This window comes from Scomber japonicus, chromosome 21, assembly GCF_027409825.1.
Source record: "Scomber japonicus isolate fScoJap1 chromosome 21, fScoJap1.pri, whole genome shotgun sequence".
Classification (NCBI taxonomy): domain Eukaryota; kingdom Metazoa; phylum Chordata; class Actinopteri; order Scombriformes; family Scombridae; genus Scomber; species Scomber japonicus.
This window is the reverse complement of record NC_070598.1, coordinates 7,079,970-7,098,463: the sequence shown is the minus strand read 5'-3', so window position 1 is coordinate 7,098,463 and position 18,494 is coordinate 7,079,970. Positions and strand designations below refer to the sequence as shown.

At 39.2% G+C, this 18,494-nt stretch overlaps 1 protein-coding gene across 1 annotated transcript; it reads right to left on the bottom strand.

Annotated features, from left to right (window-relative positions):
- Window positions 1-11,635: 11,635 nt before the first annotated feature.
- On the bottom strand, window positions 11,636-18,494 carry LOC128382048 (carbonic anhydrase 1). Its single transcript, XM_053342027.1, has 7 exons — window positions 18,295-18,494; window positions 17,822-18,019; window positions 16,037-16,155; window positions 15,046-15,138; window positions 14,842-14,904; window positions 14,583-14,738; window positions 11,636-13,220 (listed from the first exon to the last, which is right to left on the bottom strand). The coding sequence occupies exons 1-7, from the start codon at window positions 18,326-18,328 to the stop codon at window positions 13,101-13,103; spliced, it is 783 nt and encodes a 260-aa protein (XP_053198002.1). The 5' UTR covers window positions 18,329-18,494; the 3' UTR covers window positions 11,636-13,100.

Genomic DNA, 18,494 nt, shown 5'->3' with positions numbered 1-18,494 from the left:
TTTAAGTACATTTTTAACCATCTACACGGTCGCCCATAAAGTTGGAATAATTTGGTTTTCAGACACATTCCTCTTTTTATTTTCTATTCATACACATCAGTAATCACCTTTGACCAGGTGCAATGAGATTGATCAATTTTGAGAATATATAGCCTACACTTTATCTATCAAGAATAAATCACATTGTCACAATCATTTCATGAGAAGAAGTAAAAACCTACCGTGTACCAAGTGGGGAGTTCCGGTCCTCTGAAATGAGGCCAACACGGAAGTAACTTAGAGCTGCATTCTATCAAAAGGCCACCAGGGGGCGACTGTTTTGGTGTCAAAAGGACTCCCGTCTCAATACAAGTCAATGGAGAATTCACCAACTTCTCACTTGATTTCTAACCTCAGTAAACGTTTTCAAAATGTGTTTATGGTCTCAATCGCTAGTTTGAAGCCTTCTTCAATGCAGTATGATGTTCATTTGTGAAATTTTGGCCTCCCTGAATTTATATTTGATGATAAAGCAGGGTATGCAATGGGGCGTGGCTACGTCGTGATTGACAGGTTGATTGACCAATGTCCTTGAGATCCAGCCCTCGCAACCAATCGCCAATACTTCCGCCCATGACTCCGCCCATGACTCTGCCTCATGCCCATATAAGTAGAATCCGTGTTTTTATTTTTCCCGGCATGCACCTGAAATTTTCAAGATGGCGCTGCCTAGATTCGAAACTATTGGCTTCCGAGCAGCAGTCCACAAACCAATGGGTGACGTCACGGATGTTACGTCCATTTCTGTTATACAGTCTATGCCGTGTACATTATCACCAACCTCTGGATAATTTTATCAGTGTAACTTTGTAACAAATTTTGTGATCAATTTTTTTATTGTAAGCCACTGTAAATTGCAACTTGCAGAGAAATACAACATCACAATCAACAATCAAGTTATGAAAAATAGTCAAATGGTCAAAGTCCATCTGCTGCGGAAGTTTGTATGATATTATTAAAAGCTCCAAAACAACCACTAAATGGATCTTGTAATAAAATAGTGAAGATGTATGTCAATTCATGTGTAAAGTATGTTGATCAGAAACACAAAAACATGTTGAAAAAATCCAACATGTATCAAAGGCAATACAATCACAGAAATTACCAGTGAGTAGTTTTAGTAACACTGCATAGTGCAGCTCTGTATACGTTGGTTTTCCTCTTAAAGTTTTGAGCAGTTCATCTAAGGTATACACTGTAATGTAAGTACGTGTGCGCCCCCCTCCCCCCCTCCCATACTTGGTTATCAGGGTTACAGTGTAATCAGAAAGCCAACATATGGAGCCAGAAGTCTGAACTAGTCTAAAGTCAACCGCACCCTGTGTAGCATCAGATACCATACTCTTTACAAACTGTACACAGCTGAGGGGGAGTGACAAAACAGTACAGAATTTGAACTACTAAATATATGATCAAGAAAAAGCCAAAGCAGACAATAAATCTTTCTTTCTTTCAAAAAATGTCTTTATTGATTTTAACACTGGAGTGGTAGACAATAAATCTTAAAAGTGCAGTGTGGAGAATGTATTAGCATCTAGAGGAACGGACTTGACAGAAAAAACGTAATATTAGTGTGTAATCACCTGAAAATAAGAATTGTTGCGTTTTGTGTTATCTCAGAATGAGACCTTCATATCTGCATAGGGAGGGGGCCCACTTCCACGGAGTCATGCAATGCAATGTTGCATCATGTGTTTCTAGCTAAAAAAGGAAACACTATCTCTAAAGAGGCCCTTTCATGTTTTTTGTAAGTTTCATAGCCAGTGTAGGTTCTCCAACATGCTTCAAAGTTGTGTGTGTGTGTGTGTGTGTGTGGGGGGGGGGGGGATTTCCCTTGGTTCTGCAAATGCAACCTCACGCCTGGATGCCACTAAATCTTACATACTGCACCTTTAAAGCAAGCTAAATATTGTCTCACAACACTTAAGTATGTTTTTAACACAGTTTAACGTTGTGATGCTTCTATTTTGTGTCTGGCAGCTGCTGACATGTAAAGCAAAGCATGCAGGACAAAGAAAGCAAGGCTTTTTATTAGTGTCGGACTTTAGAGTGTGAGCATATGGCCACTTTCCAGAGGCAGTCCGTACCAGTACAGATCTGATGCATATCAAACCGATAAATTAATCGGCACTTTTATTCTTTGGTTCTTTGATTTCATGCCAGCAGAACATGAGATGTAGATTAACCAGGATTCTGTGCTTTGTACTCCTACGACTGTGTACAATGTATGTGTAGCATAATTATACCATACTGACTGTGCAGGATTGGAAAAACAGTTGGTAGAGACAGGAAGTAATTAAAGTTTGTTTTAGAAGATGTCAGGAAATTATTAACTTATTCTTTTAGGTTACAAGGACAAAGAACAAATCACTGCTTCCTCAGAATAAACTAGACAATCCCCAGTTTTAATTTATTGCTATTATTTTTTCTGAACTATCTCAAAAAGTTCCTTATTCCTTATCCTTATTGCAAAGACAAAATGTTCTTCTGGGGTCAGAGAAGCAGTTATTCAATAGCTCACCAGTCACGTAGTTAATCATGGCTAAATTTGGGTATGCATTTGCAGTGACACTTTGACCATAATAGTAAATGTTACAGTACATGTGCTACATGTATGTGAGGTGAACCACATGTCATGAGACCGTAACCTCTGAAATCTTTGCAATCTCCAGAGACAATGAGGGCCACTTCTGGTGTATTTTATCACCTCATCACCCCATGTTGAACAGTAGCACATGAAGGGACCTCGTTGAACATATTTAGGCTATGTTGGACAATCAAAGGCGTGATCTTTTCTGTACATTTAAAGGAATTTCCTTCCCGTTTAACATGGCGCCAGTCGAGTGCTCCTTTGAAATGAAGGGGACATGTTATAAATATCGACAGCCGCCGTGATGTTTTGTCGGAGTGGTGGTGTGGTGACTGATGTTTCTGTGCTGTTAGATGTGTTGAACCTTTGATTTTTTAACTTGGGTTGTGTTTATCTTTTTGTATTTTTTATATTTTTTATAATTGAGGGAAACTATCCTCTGTAAATCAAGTTTGGATTCTTCATTTTTGTGACTCTTATGTAAAGTGTTATGTCACCGCCCCCACCCCCCTATCATGTTCAACATTGTTTCACAGCATCTTGTGTCACCAGCTTGCAGTGAGTGATGTGTCTTTCTGTGAAGATTGTGTCTGACATGTCTTTTTGGAGATCTGACTTTAGCCCCCTTCATTCACCTTGTACATATTTGGTTGTGTAACAGCTGTTCAGATAATATCAAGTTTCCTCGTGTTCCCGAATACTCTTAATTATCATGTGTTGTCCTTGTAGTCAAGCTAATCATGAGTTAAAGTCAGCTATTTCTAGATATTGTATTTTATTTTATTAATACTGATGCAATAGTTTAGCTTTTACAGAAGCAAACCATAGAAGAAAAAAAGTACTACTTCAATTGGCATATTTGTGTTGATATTGTAGTTGGTAGTCACATGATCATGAAATCAAGACTGTCAAATAATTAACAAAGAGGAATGACGACTTAAAAGTAGATTGCAGTAATCATCTGATAGATTGTGCAAACGGTACCTCTTTAATACATAATCTAAAACAAACACATACACACCTTTGAATACCGATAGCGGTCATTGTCCAACTTGGTGATTCTGATTCATAATACACAAGAATCACTGAAAACGCCCCCCCTTAAATACTAATCAAACATTGTTAAAAAACTTTATAAAAGCTGCGTCATCAGAAAATAAAAATGAGCCATGTTGACAGCTTTTAAAAAAAATGAATGGCATATGTTGCCATAGCGTCGTAACTGTGCTACACCTCCTCTATCTTCACAAGCTCTTGCCAACAGTTGGTAACGTGATAGACATGACCTCCAGCATCTCTACAGGAAACCTTACTCCTATAAGTAATGCTAGCCAGCATACCTCTGAGAGAGCACAGGAGCATGAACAGAAATCCGGCCCAAAGCTGAATTAATTTGACTGGTCAGGAGCAATGAAAGGGGGAATCAGTGGATAACAGCGGTGGCATGAAGAAGAAAAAGACAAGAATTTTTTAGGATGAGCGACTGGGAAAATAGGAACAAAGGCAAGGGGGAAGAAGAGAGTGAATAACTGATTGTTCTTATCTTTTCAGGCGAAACATCTCTCCACCTCTGAAAGTTTCTCTCCTTGAATGTGTGAGAAAAACTAAAGGACAAAGAGCAATAGAACGCTAGTCAAGAAATTAACAATCTAATGGACAAAGAAATGGCTGAGACTGGTACAGGTTTGGCATACTTTCACTGAGCAAACCACTTGCCTGATAGCCTTATTGTGAATGGCACTATTCTTCTTATCAGTGTGACCAGTAGAGCAGGAGGAGGTGGTGAGGTACTGTGTAGGTGACCTAGATAAGGTTATTCTTGTACTGTACGAGGATAGTGGAGCGGCCTCCAAAGGTGACACACCCCTCTACTATCAACCCCCCCCGCTCGCTGTTATCGATAGAAAATACAAACATGTTAGTCAAGAGATATCAGCACGAGGGGCCTCTCACCAAACAGCTAGCTAAAAACAACATGACCATGTTATGTCATATGGCTTATGCATGGTCTGCGTATACTACAGGATAATACTCAGCTACTTCTGTTGGCTCACCCTCTGACTAAGGTGTCATGGCAATGATTTGTATGCCCATAACAATAAATCAGCTTTAAAATCATCAAAAATCACTGAGTTGGGACAAGCCTAAATATTATATATGTTTGGGTAAAGGCATGACAGCAGTAACAAGTGTTTCATGCAAACAGCTCGATAAGATGCAGATATTTTAACACCAAACACTTGCAAGGAACCACTATGATGTCAGAAACAGGGCAGTCGTCATGGTAAACTGGATAATCCTATTGCCTGGAATGCTGAAGTCTTGTGACCATCAACTTTGGACTTCCTTTGAAACAGCATACTCTACAAAGATGCATCTTCTTGGGTGTAATCCAGTTGTGGTGTGTGCAAAATGCAGAGTGGAAGCGAATGGTTTTACATTTACAGCTGAAAATACATTATTGCCAGTTGAGTTAAATGCGATGGTGCAGGTTCAATTTATCAGCAAGATGCTAGTAATCCCATCCCATCCCAGGATTAGGGTACAAACATATGTCTCTTTGGATCCTCATGGTTAACCCTTTTCACCTACTACAGGTCATAAGGCCAGATGCTTTCCTCGTCAGGCGCCCCAAACAACTAATAGGAGTTCACTAGTGCAGGGACAAGGACTTTGATCCCTCACTGGCTTCCCACACTGCTAATTGTGTTCAAAGGAATGTGCAACCAAGCCAGTGTTACAGCTGTATAGTAGGTACATTACTGACATATGGAGTACTTTTACAGTACTTATTCATTTGATCACATGCTTCTTTTTTCCTACTTGCAGGAGGTACAGCAGAGCCTCTTTTTGTTTATCTGTGTGATTGAGTAATTCTGTATCTTATGTACATAGCATGGCAGTTATGTACACAGTGACGTTTTGGAGAAGAATTGTTGCTCCTGATTGGTTAGAAGAACCGTAATGGCTTACAATGTGGACCTGGATGTTACTGTGTTTTTCATTTGCAAGTACAAAAAGAAATAGGTAGTTAACAGGGATTTAAAGTACCGGTAAAATAGTGAAATATAATCCTGCTGGAGTAACAGATTGATTTATTAAACGCGCAAACACTGCGAAACACTCTTTAATACTCACAGACGGGATTTTACAAAAACAGCAGTAACTATTTCATCTTTTGTCGTGGCTATCACAGAATAAAAAGTAGAAATATCCACTAGGAATGGCTGCGTTGAATGCATGTGATTGGCTAGCGCACCACCTTGTGAGATGATGCCACATTACATTGCAGAAAAGGTGAACCCGGCTCACTTTTTTGCCGGAGCCATCTGCTGTGGAATCCCCCTGCTGTGGCGTTGGACTGGCTTTAAACAGATAAATGAGAGATGCTATTGGACTAAGCTTCTGAGGCGTAGTGGAAAAAAACCCATCATCATTGCTTTGCCTAATGATGTAATCAAAATGAATAAGCATCTTGAGGATTATAGATTTAAAATAGACTACAGCCATGAGACCATAAACAAAACGCTAATCAACATCCTGTCATATGGGGATTGAAATGATCCATTAATAAAAATATAAACAGATGCTGATCATAGTGTTTCAGGAGATGGTCCATATGTCATAACAATGTGTAATCACCACGGATAGTTTGGTTCAGCACTAGCATGACCCTGCATTTAACAGGGATTATCCGATGATCCCATTAAAGTTAGATCTGCATTATGTGGACTTGTCATATGCAGTGTCATGCTGATGTACAGCAGCAGGAGAAAAGACATGTCATGTTCATTATCAGTCTCATATAATAAAAGGTTTTGTATGATTTTTTTATTGCTTCATTTTCAGGATATAACTTCACACAGCCTGCTATTTTGTTGGTAGAAATCAATTTAATTTGCTATTTTAAGCCCCATTTGGCATTTGCACACAAGGTGGACAGAGAAAATGAGGCCATATTGGAGGGCTGATTAATTTTGAAGATACATCTGGATTTCCATTAATGGACAAGATTAAAAAAAAAATTTCTTAACAAGTCTGTTTGTTTGCCTTTCCTCATGAGAAATTAAACAGAATGCCTCTAGGGTAAATTCCACTCCATGGATATTTGCATTTTTACTTTCTGTTTATTGATGGAGTCTATGTATGTCTATGTTTTCTGGCCACTAGCATGATCCCCATGGATTAACATGTAAAAACACTGATGCTGATGTTTGAGGCAAATATCCGGTTGTCTCAAAGTGTCTTGGCCGCAATGATAACACTTAGCTCGTGATTTTTCAAGAATATAAACAATATCCAGTTTCCTAAAGAATTCTGAGATTATTTTCTTTTACTTCCAAATTACTGATTAAATTTGAAAATGACTTTGGCTTTAGAGGTTTCAAGAGAGACAGAGAGGTTAAACGTTTCTTAATAGCTATACTCTTCATGTCTGTGAAATAACGGACACACCAACTTGTGCTTTGTACAAGGGATCTGTTGAAACATTTATTTCCTAATTCTGCAGTATGGTTGAATGAAATGAATACCCATTTCTTGCAGTAGACTTCAGATCTTCCAGATACGCAAGTGAAACGCTCATCTTGAGAAGTGAATGTTTATGCAGAATGGCAATGAAGACAGAGGGCAGGAAATTGCTGGGGAAATTCGCTATTGCAATGTTTACATGGGGTCATTCTTGCTCACAGTTTGAAAAATGGCCAGCGCTAAGTAGACAGCTTCCTGAACAGTATGTTTGAACTGATGACTTGTAGATTCTGCACAAGTGTATGTAAGGAGTTTTTCTACAGAAGCAGATATGAAATGAATATGTCATTCATATTTCTTTTCAGTATTTTTTTTTTATCACATTTAAAACATTACAACAATGTTTTCAAAAGTAACAACAGTGAATAGCTGGAAATAACACTGATACACAAAACTGCACCCGCCACTGTATTCAGGTGAAGGAACAACACCACTACTCAGAAGACCTCTTTGCTCTAATCTACAGGGGTCATGGACTTCGAAACACAAAAAACAAAAAAAAAACAAAAAAACAACAACACACTGACCACGTACTGGCTAGCCAAGAAAACAAAAATATTTCAAGAACTAACATAGATATACAGACTATTCCAAATATTGAGACAAAGGCAGGACAAAGTCATTTGGTGTTGGCGCGCTGTCACTAAAACAACCACCATGTCCTGCACTGATGACGTATTTCCCTATTATGTCCTTGGCGGGGATACATCAGGACGCATCAGGACTATAAAAGATACGTGACCAAATGTGTCGCAGACCAACTTGGAACGTGGTTTGAGTGATCGGATCACAATGTGTCTGTTTACGCTTGTCTTTAGTGGTCCACTCCCAAAATGCATTTTCTAAACAAGAGTAAACAGGGTCAAAGAGTTCTTTAATTAGAAATAGTTTCCACATGACCTCATCAGCAAGAAATAATTGATCAATACCATGAGACGTAAAATAGGAATTGTTATGCCCATGGATCTTTGTCTTAGTGCATGCTGGGAGGATTCTCAACAATGGGCAACTATGGGCAGGATCTCATTTTATATTTTGTTTGTTTGTGTTTACCTTTCTGCACTGTATCTTTTTACGCTCCTGTTTTATCGTTTTTATTCTATTTTAGCATCATTTTATATGCAAATTAACACTTTTAATTGTATTTAAATATATTTTTTTATTACCACGTGTTGCTTTTATATCCTCTCTTGCTGCCTTTCATGTTTTATATAAAGCACTTTGAATTCCCTTGTTGCTGAAATGTGCTATACAAATATACTTACCTTGCCTTTGTTATTCCACATAAATCATCCAGGACAAACAAATCAATCTTGAAACTGCATTCAAAGAATCAAATTAGCAAGATGAGACTTAACAGGATTCATTTAGCCTGTTAACTGCATGTTAGCCTGAATTAGTTAAGGCACATTTGAAGAAGGAACATAGACACAGAAACTTTATAGGCTACAGAAGGGTTTACTATCCTCACATAATGAGATAACACAACCCTGCGTCAGTGTGCAAATGGCTGTCACTGTCCATGAATAGAGGTTAGGCTTCACCCTGTTTGTGCAGCGTCAGATATATTGACTGCAGACTGCAGTGTTGTGCATTTAGATGGCCTTCTTCTCTTGCTCTTTCACTATCCTTACTCTGAGGTTATGGATGTGTGCATAGTTCCTGTCTCCTTATATCACCCACCTCACACGCTTGATTACGTAACAAGCTGCTGCATTGGTCAAAAGCCTGCAGGAAAAACTGTGACATGGTGACCGCGGTGTGTGTCAAATCTCTGTTATGCGCTGACTATAAAGAATTAGCCCTGATTTTTCTTGCCTTCACTTTACAAGTTCAATGAAATCCATTTAAATTAACAATGCACCATTATCATCACATGTATTTCACACAGGGTTCAGGCCAGTGTAACTAATATGAATCTGTTATGACATTGAAGTTTTTGACCTTGTCAAACATTTGTCCTGCAGACTAAATGACCGGGCTGTGTTGACTAGGCTGTGTGTTACATTCATGAAGGCATGTGCTGAAGGGGGCAAAACATGTAGATAAGCATGGCCACATCTGTGTAACATGATGGCAACCAGCAGGATCTTTCCTTTTCATCCAGCTGTCACAACACAGAGTGAGATGAAAAGGCACATAGGCAGCGATAGTGAGATACAAGAGGACTGTACTGAAATGCCAGCAGTAACTAAGGTCATTACTGCCAGTTTTTTAAACTAATCTAGCAGAGAGGATAATGAAAGCCAGCTTTGGTTTTATTCACACCTTTAATTCAGTTTGTGCAGAGAATGTACTCCAAAACATTTACTGTTGTCAAAACCTCTCCCTCAATTGTCCAATTAGCTCTGCAACCAAAACTAGGCCAGCGTGAGCATCGGATTTCTCACATGTCGAAGCATCATGGGTTATATTTTGAGCAATACTTGGCATTTAAAGAGTATGGAGGATGGTGTCTTTTAGTCTTAACAGAAATTCACAAGCAAAAGTTAAAGAAATATATTGACTGAGCATGTCTGCTCTAACCTAAGGCATGATCACATGACCTGGCTAATAATGTAACTACCCAAAGTAGTAACTGGGCATTAAGCCTATCTCCAAGATCAATAAGCACATCATGGGCATGGGAGAATGGATATCTTGACAAGCCTAGCAGCAGTAATTAATGGCGGGTCGGGCTTGGCTAACGGACTGCCCAGGAAACATTTCCATAACATATTGTGTAAGATTTTCATATAAATTGACAGACTGCAAATCTGATAGGCAGCATGCTAGGATAGCTTAGCATGACAATAAAAATGGACTGGCACTCACCATTTCTTCAACAACTGGTTTGACCACCAGATAGTGTAAATAAAGGCTGAGTGGTTTGAACCATTGGTCGCCTGTTGCTACCAAAATATTTGAACTTGTGGGCTGACTGGTTATAAAACTTCCTAATGCAGCTAATACTGACCACATGTGACCTTAAATAAACAGTTTCTATAAAAAAAAAAAAAAAGGTTCAATATATTGATTGTGACTGGGTTAGTCAGACAGGCATATGAACAGTCAATAGCTTTTATTTTCATTGATATTTTGGAGGACACACGCTTTACAGGGGTAACTGAGGACACGCTGGGGACTGAGGACACATTAGGGACAAGTCTAACCCTATTCATTGCTCTGTGTAGTCATGCCAAAACGACAGATGCACAAGTTCCTCCAGAGAGCCTCGAGGGTAAGTGGAAAGATGAGTTAACACCCACACTTCAAAAAGAGGACGCAGAATATCTCTGTTGATTAAAATCTGCCTCATCTTCCTGTTGAGGGTTTACAAGAGAGGTGAGAAGTCAAGTGATGTTTACATTTCTCAGAGAAATACCACCAGCCTACTGATTAAATTCTTCAGTACACTAAGGTATTAGCAACTGGCAGTGTTTTCTGGCCCACACATGGTAGAAAATTGTCACCTATTGACCACCATCTAATTGATGCATGACACTTTGCAGGCATTTTCCCCATGTCTCTGTGTGTAATTAAGATTAATGGTTAAAATATGCTTAGCAGTAGTTGCACTTCAGTGCAGAAAAATGCCAGTGCTGAGGATCCAGCTCATTGAATTTATTTTTCAGTCAGTTTTTCAACAAATATTTTACTTTGCTTAAAAGTAAACAAAAATCCCAACAACCGGAGCTAACTTTATAGTTTGAAAGCTTTATAGTTGTCCATCAAATAGGAAGCTACAGAAAGATAGTAGGCTTAATTTAGCATAAAGACATGGGAGCAGTATTACCACCTGTAAAACGACAACTTGTTGTTTTTACACTTAGTCTTTTTTGATGGATTAAACAAATGACACATATAGTTTGATTTAGATGTGTTGCCAGACAGATAATTTACATTTGGGCACAGCTAAGCTAGCTGTTTCGCCTTGTTCCCAGTCTTTATGCTAAGCTAACCTCCTCTCTTATACTGTAGGTTCATATTTATTCATATTTAACAGACAGAGTTGTATTAATCTGTTCATCTAAATCTTGGCTAGAACCCAATTTCCCCCAAATGACTCTACATCAAGGAAGCTCTTATAAACAAAAATGTGGCAAAGTGCATAGGAAGTTTGATAACATCTAATTTCTTAGAAAAATAAATATATGTATGCATACACATAGTGTTCTGTGATTTGGGTGTTTGATAAGTTGCCCCTTTAATGCACTGCTTGATTTTATATATAATATAACTAACAACTATGCTGAAGTTGTTTTATCAACACCATCATCATCATGAAGCCACAATATTCCAGTTTCAAAACTATGAAAAATAGAAAATTACATGATAGTGGAACAGACAAGCAAAAATATTTCAATGTAGGATTCAGATGTCGATTGACATTAATGATATGGAACTCAAATAGATAATAATGGTAATTAAAGCACTAATTGAGCTGCAGAGAAAGAAGCAACAAGAAGTGTAATCATAGAAAACACTGGACACATCTTAGTCATAAAATATATTTATTAAACTAGTAAAACATCCACTTCCAAAAGAGAATAACAACAAGACACACCCCTGGGCCGGCCCTAATAGTGATTTGCATAAGGCGTTTTGTCTTTTTTTAATGTTAATTACAATCTTTCTGTAAAAACATTGCTTTGCCAAACTTCATTGTTTCAGAATTGAATCAACGGCCCCAAAACTATTTTGTTAATTAGTCTTCTATGCAGGGCCTGACACCAGGCTGACACTATAATCGTATTTGTTGGCATGTTGTTTTCTTCCTTGGCTTTCTTGGCAGGGTTATTTCTTCCTTGGCTTTGTGCATTTGCCACAATGGCATCGCCCACGTGGCGACTGTGCGCTTTAAGCATTAGCACTCGATACACTTGAATTCCAGTACAACACAAGAAGGGATTTTTTTACACATTCAATTTCATTTGGAAAAGGAGAATCATTCCTTTCTATTGCTATTTAATCCTCAAAAATGCAGAAGAGCTTTTGGTTACAAAACATAATTTAGGAATCACTTAAGACATATTTTGCATAAGCAGACTAAAAAAAAGAAGACATAATCCATAATAATAATAAAAACACAATATGGGATGACAAACACATGAAAGATTTGAAGATTAGATTGTAAGTAAGCCATTGTTGTGATGTTCAGTAGCTAGCACTAACAGCAGTGTGTCCTCATGTCCTCTGTTGTTGTATATTCTGAAATCAATAAGCAGGTCAATGCCTATAGGCATCATGTCTGCTGCATGAGACTGAGTGCAATGCTGTGTGTGTGTGTGTGTGCCAGAGGGGGATTTTCTGAGTCAATCAGTTGTGATGGAGGCGGCTGCAGTGTTTCATTAAGCTGCTGTGATGCAGAGGCTGGCAGTCAGTCAGAGATTACAGACAGACTGGCAGTGGGAGTGTATGCAGCCTGCATGTGCAAATGAACGCACAGCCATCTCTTATCTGCACCTTACCTTCCTCACAGATGGTGATATAGTTTCATCCTCCCCCTGCTCACTGCAACTAGCTTGTGCTTTCTACATCCTCAAGAGCACCATTTTGACTGTAATTAATCTTCATTATCCATCCTGGGCAACGCGAAGGAGACCCACACACCTAATGTCTCCACAAAGCATGTGCACCAGATGTAAAATCCTGGTAAACGTGTTGCCTTTCCTGGTGAAGTGTTTGTCTTATAAAATAAATTACGACAGGGCATCTTTGCTGGTTTATTACGCATGTAGAAATAGAGATGCAAATCCTGCAAGTGCTCTATTTCACAGTTAGACTGCTCAGCATTAAAAGCAACAGACCACTGGAATTTAATTTCTTTAAAAGGTTGGATGGAGTGAGATATGTGTGCTTTGTGGCTAACTGCAAGAGGTAACTGGGCATTTCACTAAAAAGGAAAGGGGGAAGGGAAGGGGCAAAAGGGTAAAAAGGGTATGGGGGGGGGGGGGGGAGTTTACTTGAAGGAAGCACGGACAGCGCGACCCTTGAGCGGCTGGGGAGGGCGGTAGTTGTCTACCATGCAGCACTCGGCCTCACCCTCAGCAGAGAAGAGCAGGCCGCGGAATTTGCACATCTGTGAAAAGGGAGAAGACAGTTGCAGGGTTAGTCATTCCTGCTGACCTCCTGTGACTGTCAATCAGCACACACAGTTGTCTCTTGGCTCACTGCTGACTCACTGATATGAACGCTGAGCAAGAACTTAGTATATACCCAAAGGCCTGTGGCAAATATGAGGCTAGAGCCAAGGAAACTTAGCAAAATGTCCAAAGGTTACAAAACCTGCCCACCTTAGAAGATTACTATTAACAGGTTACGTCTTTGTTACCTTTGGACGGGGCTAGGCACGTTTTTGCAATGTGATTTATGCTCAAATATGATAACCAACTGTTGACTATGGTTGCATACTTAAGGGACAAATATGAGAGTGGTATCAATCTTCTCATCTAACTCTTGGCAAGACAGCAAATTTCCCAAAATGTCAAACTTTTCCTTTCCCGGGTAAGAAAAACAAGTGTGTGGTGACAGGATGGTATCAGGTGATCCCTAGAGTAGTATAGCTAATGAGTTAATACATTCTTCACCCACTTGAATATTATAAACACAATGGGCACCTATTTACTAGTAGGACAAAAAAAATCAGTTTGTGGGTTTGTCTTACAAACAGCTGATTACAAATCATTAACTAATAACATGTATTAGGTTTTACCGCCGATGAGTCATTATTATGTCTTTATCTGCTGTACCAGCCTTATATGGCACCAGGTCTAAAGGTTATGTCCACACTTTTTACATATTTACCCTTGAGAGACTTACGCGCTGTCATGAAATAAACATTTGACCAGGCAGTGTTCATTTCACATGGCCAGCAGACTCCAACCACAAGGGTAAACCTGACTAGAGAGGCTGTTGGTTTAGATTAATGGGTGCTTAGAAGTCAATTATCCATTTGTGTGGTAGGATTGGGTGTAATTTTAAGAGTAAATACCAGTATTTCACAAGTGCTGGAATTATTTACCAGAATACTGTGTTTACTCAGCTATAACTGGAATCATACACCCACTGAAGGTACTTTTCACCTACAGAATGTGCTGAATGTGTGGCTTGAACACTTCCTGTTAACTCCCCCAGCTACCAATACTGTGGTAAGGTCGAAACACCATTTCCATGTGTGTGAACTCTTGTTTGCCCTCATTCTCTTGGTTGGTCAATGACTTTTTGTGAAAATATTCTCATGTATTGCATTTCCTCCCATCACAGGGGTTTCTTCTTCTCCTTTCAGCTGTGCAGCTAATCTGAACAATTAAGCCCTTGATTTAGATGGTTGTAAAGAAGCGGATTTAAAGACAGGGCTATTCTAGATGGCAGGCACACAGCCAACACGGTTGCAAGGCAAATCCCTCTGCTACAGCTAAATGGGCTCTTTGAGCAGTCGTACCTGGTCACAGCTGACACTGATGGGCTCTTTGCAGACAATCCAGGTAACACTCTCCAGCAGAGGGGGTGTGGTCAGAGAGCCATCATATGTCCAGTAGTCCAGGCAACCAGGGAGCAAGGTAGCAGGGTCGAAGCCACAGAAAGTGGTCTGTTTGCCCTAAAAACAACAAATATAGTAACAGAAAGTGAAGAGCAGGTCGGTCGGTCAATGACTCATTATCAATAATATGCAGGAAAGTATGGTTGTCAAGGAAACATACTTTGGTCTTAATGCCAGTGAAAGCATCAAGAAGCTTCTGGAGACTGTCATTTTTATCACCAATCTGAAAAAGAGTAACACACATAATGTCAAAGGTTAATTATATGATCAATAATTCTATCCATTGTGGAAAATAAACATTTAATTAAAAGCAAAAAATGGTACACAATGTATTCACGATATGTGGGTTACAGTTGGTACTGACCTTCAGGAAAACTCCGACTACAGCGAGACCATCGGGCTTGCTGGCAGCATCACCGAAGCTTGGGTATTTGGTGTTCCAGTGCACCAGATGGAGCTGGGAATAAAAACAAATAAAAATGATCCAATTATAGAGGCTTGAAAATGCGGTCAGTTTTATTTTGGTAACTGTCACACATTCTGCACCATGAACCATCTGTTTATCCAAGGAAACCCTTTTATTTAATTTTGTACTGAAACTTATATTTGATTATATATGTCGCACTGGAAGGAAGATGCAATTGACTAATTTTATATATTTACGTTTGAGAAATAAGTTTACATTTCATCATGTAACTATGATTTTTATAGAGATAGAAGGTAAAGGCTGATTCGTGGTGGGTTGCTCAACATTTTGGTTAAGTGTTGATCGACAGAAATGACACATTTAAACAGAAAAAAGTATTACTTCACTAGAATTTTTTTAATTTTGTGGTCATATTTTCTTGGTTACCACGAAGATGACCATGAACACTTTCGTTGAAGCATAAATTGCAAAACATTGTGCAACTCGCCACTCATCGTGCTACTCATCGTCATTTTCCATATGTCAGCCTTAATTCTGTAAAACAATAACTTGAGCCAACATTTTGAGATAGATTTCAAAAGGTCAAACACAGATTGAAGTTCCTACAACAATCTGAATTATATGGCTGAGTAAGGCAAAGAAAAAAACCCAGAAAAACAAAAATGTACTTTCTGGGTTAGTTATCTAAAATCTGAAACAACCTGTAGGCTTCAATGTGGGCCTAAACCCTATAGAGATTTTTTCTTTTTGCTCTGCCCAATGAGATCAATTCTTGCTTGGGAGCATCTTTGCTTCTGAGACATGTTAACAGCTCACAACACAAACTAAAATTCTAATTTGTCCTTATTTCCCTGTTACATCAACCCCAATCTGTCAGACACTGTCGCTGCTGTGTGAGCACCATCATAATGATAAGGAGCATCATTACCTCAGCAGGATACTTGGTCCCGGCCACGGTGTGCTCAGAGCCCTTGTCATCAGAAGCCCCCCAGTGGAAATGAAACTGCTTGAGCCTGTAGGTCCCTGTGATTGGTCCATTTGTCAGAGCTGTAAAAAAAAAAAAAACAAACACATAAATAACAGCCGTTAGCTTAGCCCATAGCGAATCTAGCTATATGAGGAGGCTTGGATTGACTGTGTAACACTTATAAAATGATGCATGCAAGTTTGGAAAATTCTACTTGGAAGACATTTTCTCAGCATAAGCAAGCAGTGTTTTTGGACCAAAAACCTACTATTACCAAGATGAGTAAGACGTGACTGTGTACCAACACACACAAACTCACACAAACCACATGCACGTCACGTTGGCAGACAGACTTCCTATTTCATGGAAGCAGTCTCAGTTCCTGTTGTGCAAGCTCTGGTCATAGTAAGGGCTACACTCAGTCCAAGATGATGTCCAGGTATTGTTAACATTCAACTTCCCTTCAATGTTACGTAATGCATCTATTTACAGTATACAAAGTAGTTAGAAACAGTAGGAGATAATCCTCTATATTGTTCTATTTCTGGTGTGATGTTAGCAAATCACACACTGACCTCTCCAAACAGGATATTTTACTCCCAGTAGTTGATCTCAAAATGATAAAAAGGAGCAGTACTGATCTCAAAGGAAACAAATTAAAGTATACGTTGCTCTTAAATAGGATTCATTTGCATTACTAACTAGTAATTCTAAAGCTGCCGAGATATTCATCTTGTCCACTGTGCACACACATGATGCATGAGCTGATGACAATGACAAGCAGACTGCCTTTATTTAGAATGGCACTGTGGAAAATGAGTGCAGTGACTATATCAAGGAAGAATTAAAAGGCCTTTGTAACTCATATAGCTCAGATTCTTATCATGCTTCTGTTTTCATTTATGGACACTTGAAGTATAATCCATGTGATTGCATTGATTACGTAACATTATTCGTCATTATCCTAAAGAGGAAAACTAATCATTTATAAATCCTCAAAATCTTGCATGAAAAAAACTGGAGCAATTCTCTCTCATCACTTTTTGGAATTAAAATCGAAATGAAGAAAAACATGCAATGCATTGATAAAAATTAGAGGGGGAAAAAAATGAAATCTTAATTACATTATAGGCAGAAATAGTCAAACTTTGTTTATATGGTAGCTAAACACATTCCCACGCACTTTTGGCTCCTTCATAGTGGGTCATGACCAGGTTTATTCTTCGTTTTTATGCGCTTTTGACCTCGCTGCCAGCAGAAAAGGGTTAGCGTGGGAAAGGTTTACTAGGGGGTTACATTACCAATTCAATTACGATCTGCATTCTTTGTTCATGGTTTTTCAATAGACCCCCCCCCCCCCACCCTGCCAGCCTATTCACCAAATTCTCCTGATGAAAATTGCCCTTTTAATAAAATGATAATAATAAAACAAATCTAAAACCACTAGGCTATTATTCAATAAATTAAGAATCGGAGTCTCCATATACGCCTGGTGCGCATAGATATTAATATATTAACATATTATTAACATGCTTGAGTTCTATAGCCCGTTTTACCACACACCAGCCATGCAGAAAAAATAGATCCGAATGCCGCAATTCTTTCTTTTTGAGGTTGCTGCGTCCTAGAAAATCACCATCAGGACCAGACTGTCTTTGTTTGCAAACCCGAGTCCAGTGATATCATAAATCAAACATTGCTGTAGCCTATTCATGGAAAACATTTTTTTTTTACTGTTGCACTAACTTGAGCTGTCGCTATCATCTGCGAAGGTCACTTGGAAGGAATGTCCGTTGTTGAGGATATCAAGGCAGGTGGAGGGGTCGTACTTCAGGGAGAGCGGCTTCAGCCCTCCGTCGAAAGATGCTTCACCAGGTAGGATGTCAATGGGAGACTGACGGGGTCCATTGGCAATAGGGAAATTGTCACACCATTTTTCGGGTCCTAGAATGATATAAAGGTAACACGATGAATATTAGAATGCTAGTTTTGTAATATGGGTTTCATTCATTGAATAAATTGCGCAGTTGGGGATGTGTGATGTGCTTAAAACGCGCGTAAAAATCACCCCAAAATACGTGCAGAAATAAAAATCTCTGCAGTGACCCGTGCATGCACTGCCCTTCCAACCATTAAGCCACACTTTCCACTGATATTCAACATTCCTCTATGTAATGTCACCCCTACATTATGGCGTATATGTGTAATGAGCGCCTCACCGTTGTCCGCTGCGTATCCCCAAGCGTGAGACATGGTTACAGTTTGGGTCTATGAGTATCTAGAGCTGTAATCCCCTAAAGCGAGTCGTCCCCTTTGAGCAAAGCAGTCAGTGTCCTTCACCTGACAGCTGCAGAGCTTATATAGGGTCCCCTGTGTGTGGTGTGTCTCTCAGGCTGGTGTTGGCCACATGATGTCCGCG

Excerpts from the sequence above, each read along its gene's own strand:
- LOC128382048 (XM_053342027.1), bottom strand. The coding sequence starts at position 18,328 with ATGTCTCACGCTTGGGGATACGCAGCGGACAACG. Across the intron at positions 18,020-18,294 it reads GGGATACGCAGCGGACAACG|GACCCGAAAAATGGTGTGAC; the intron begins GTGAGGCGCTCA and ends ATATCATTCTAG. Across the intron at positions 13,221-14,582 it reads TCAGTGTCAGCTGTGACCAG|ATGTGCAAATTCCGCGGCCT; the intron begins GTACGACTGCTC and ends CCCTTTTCACAG.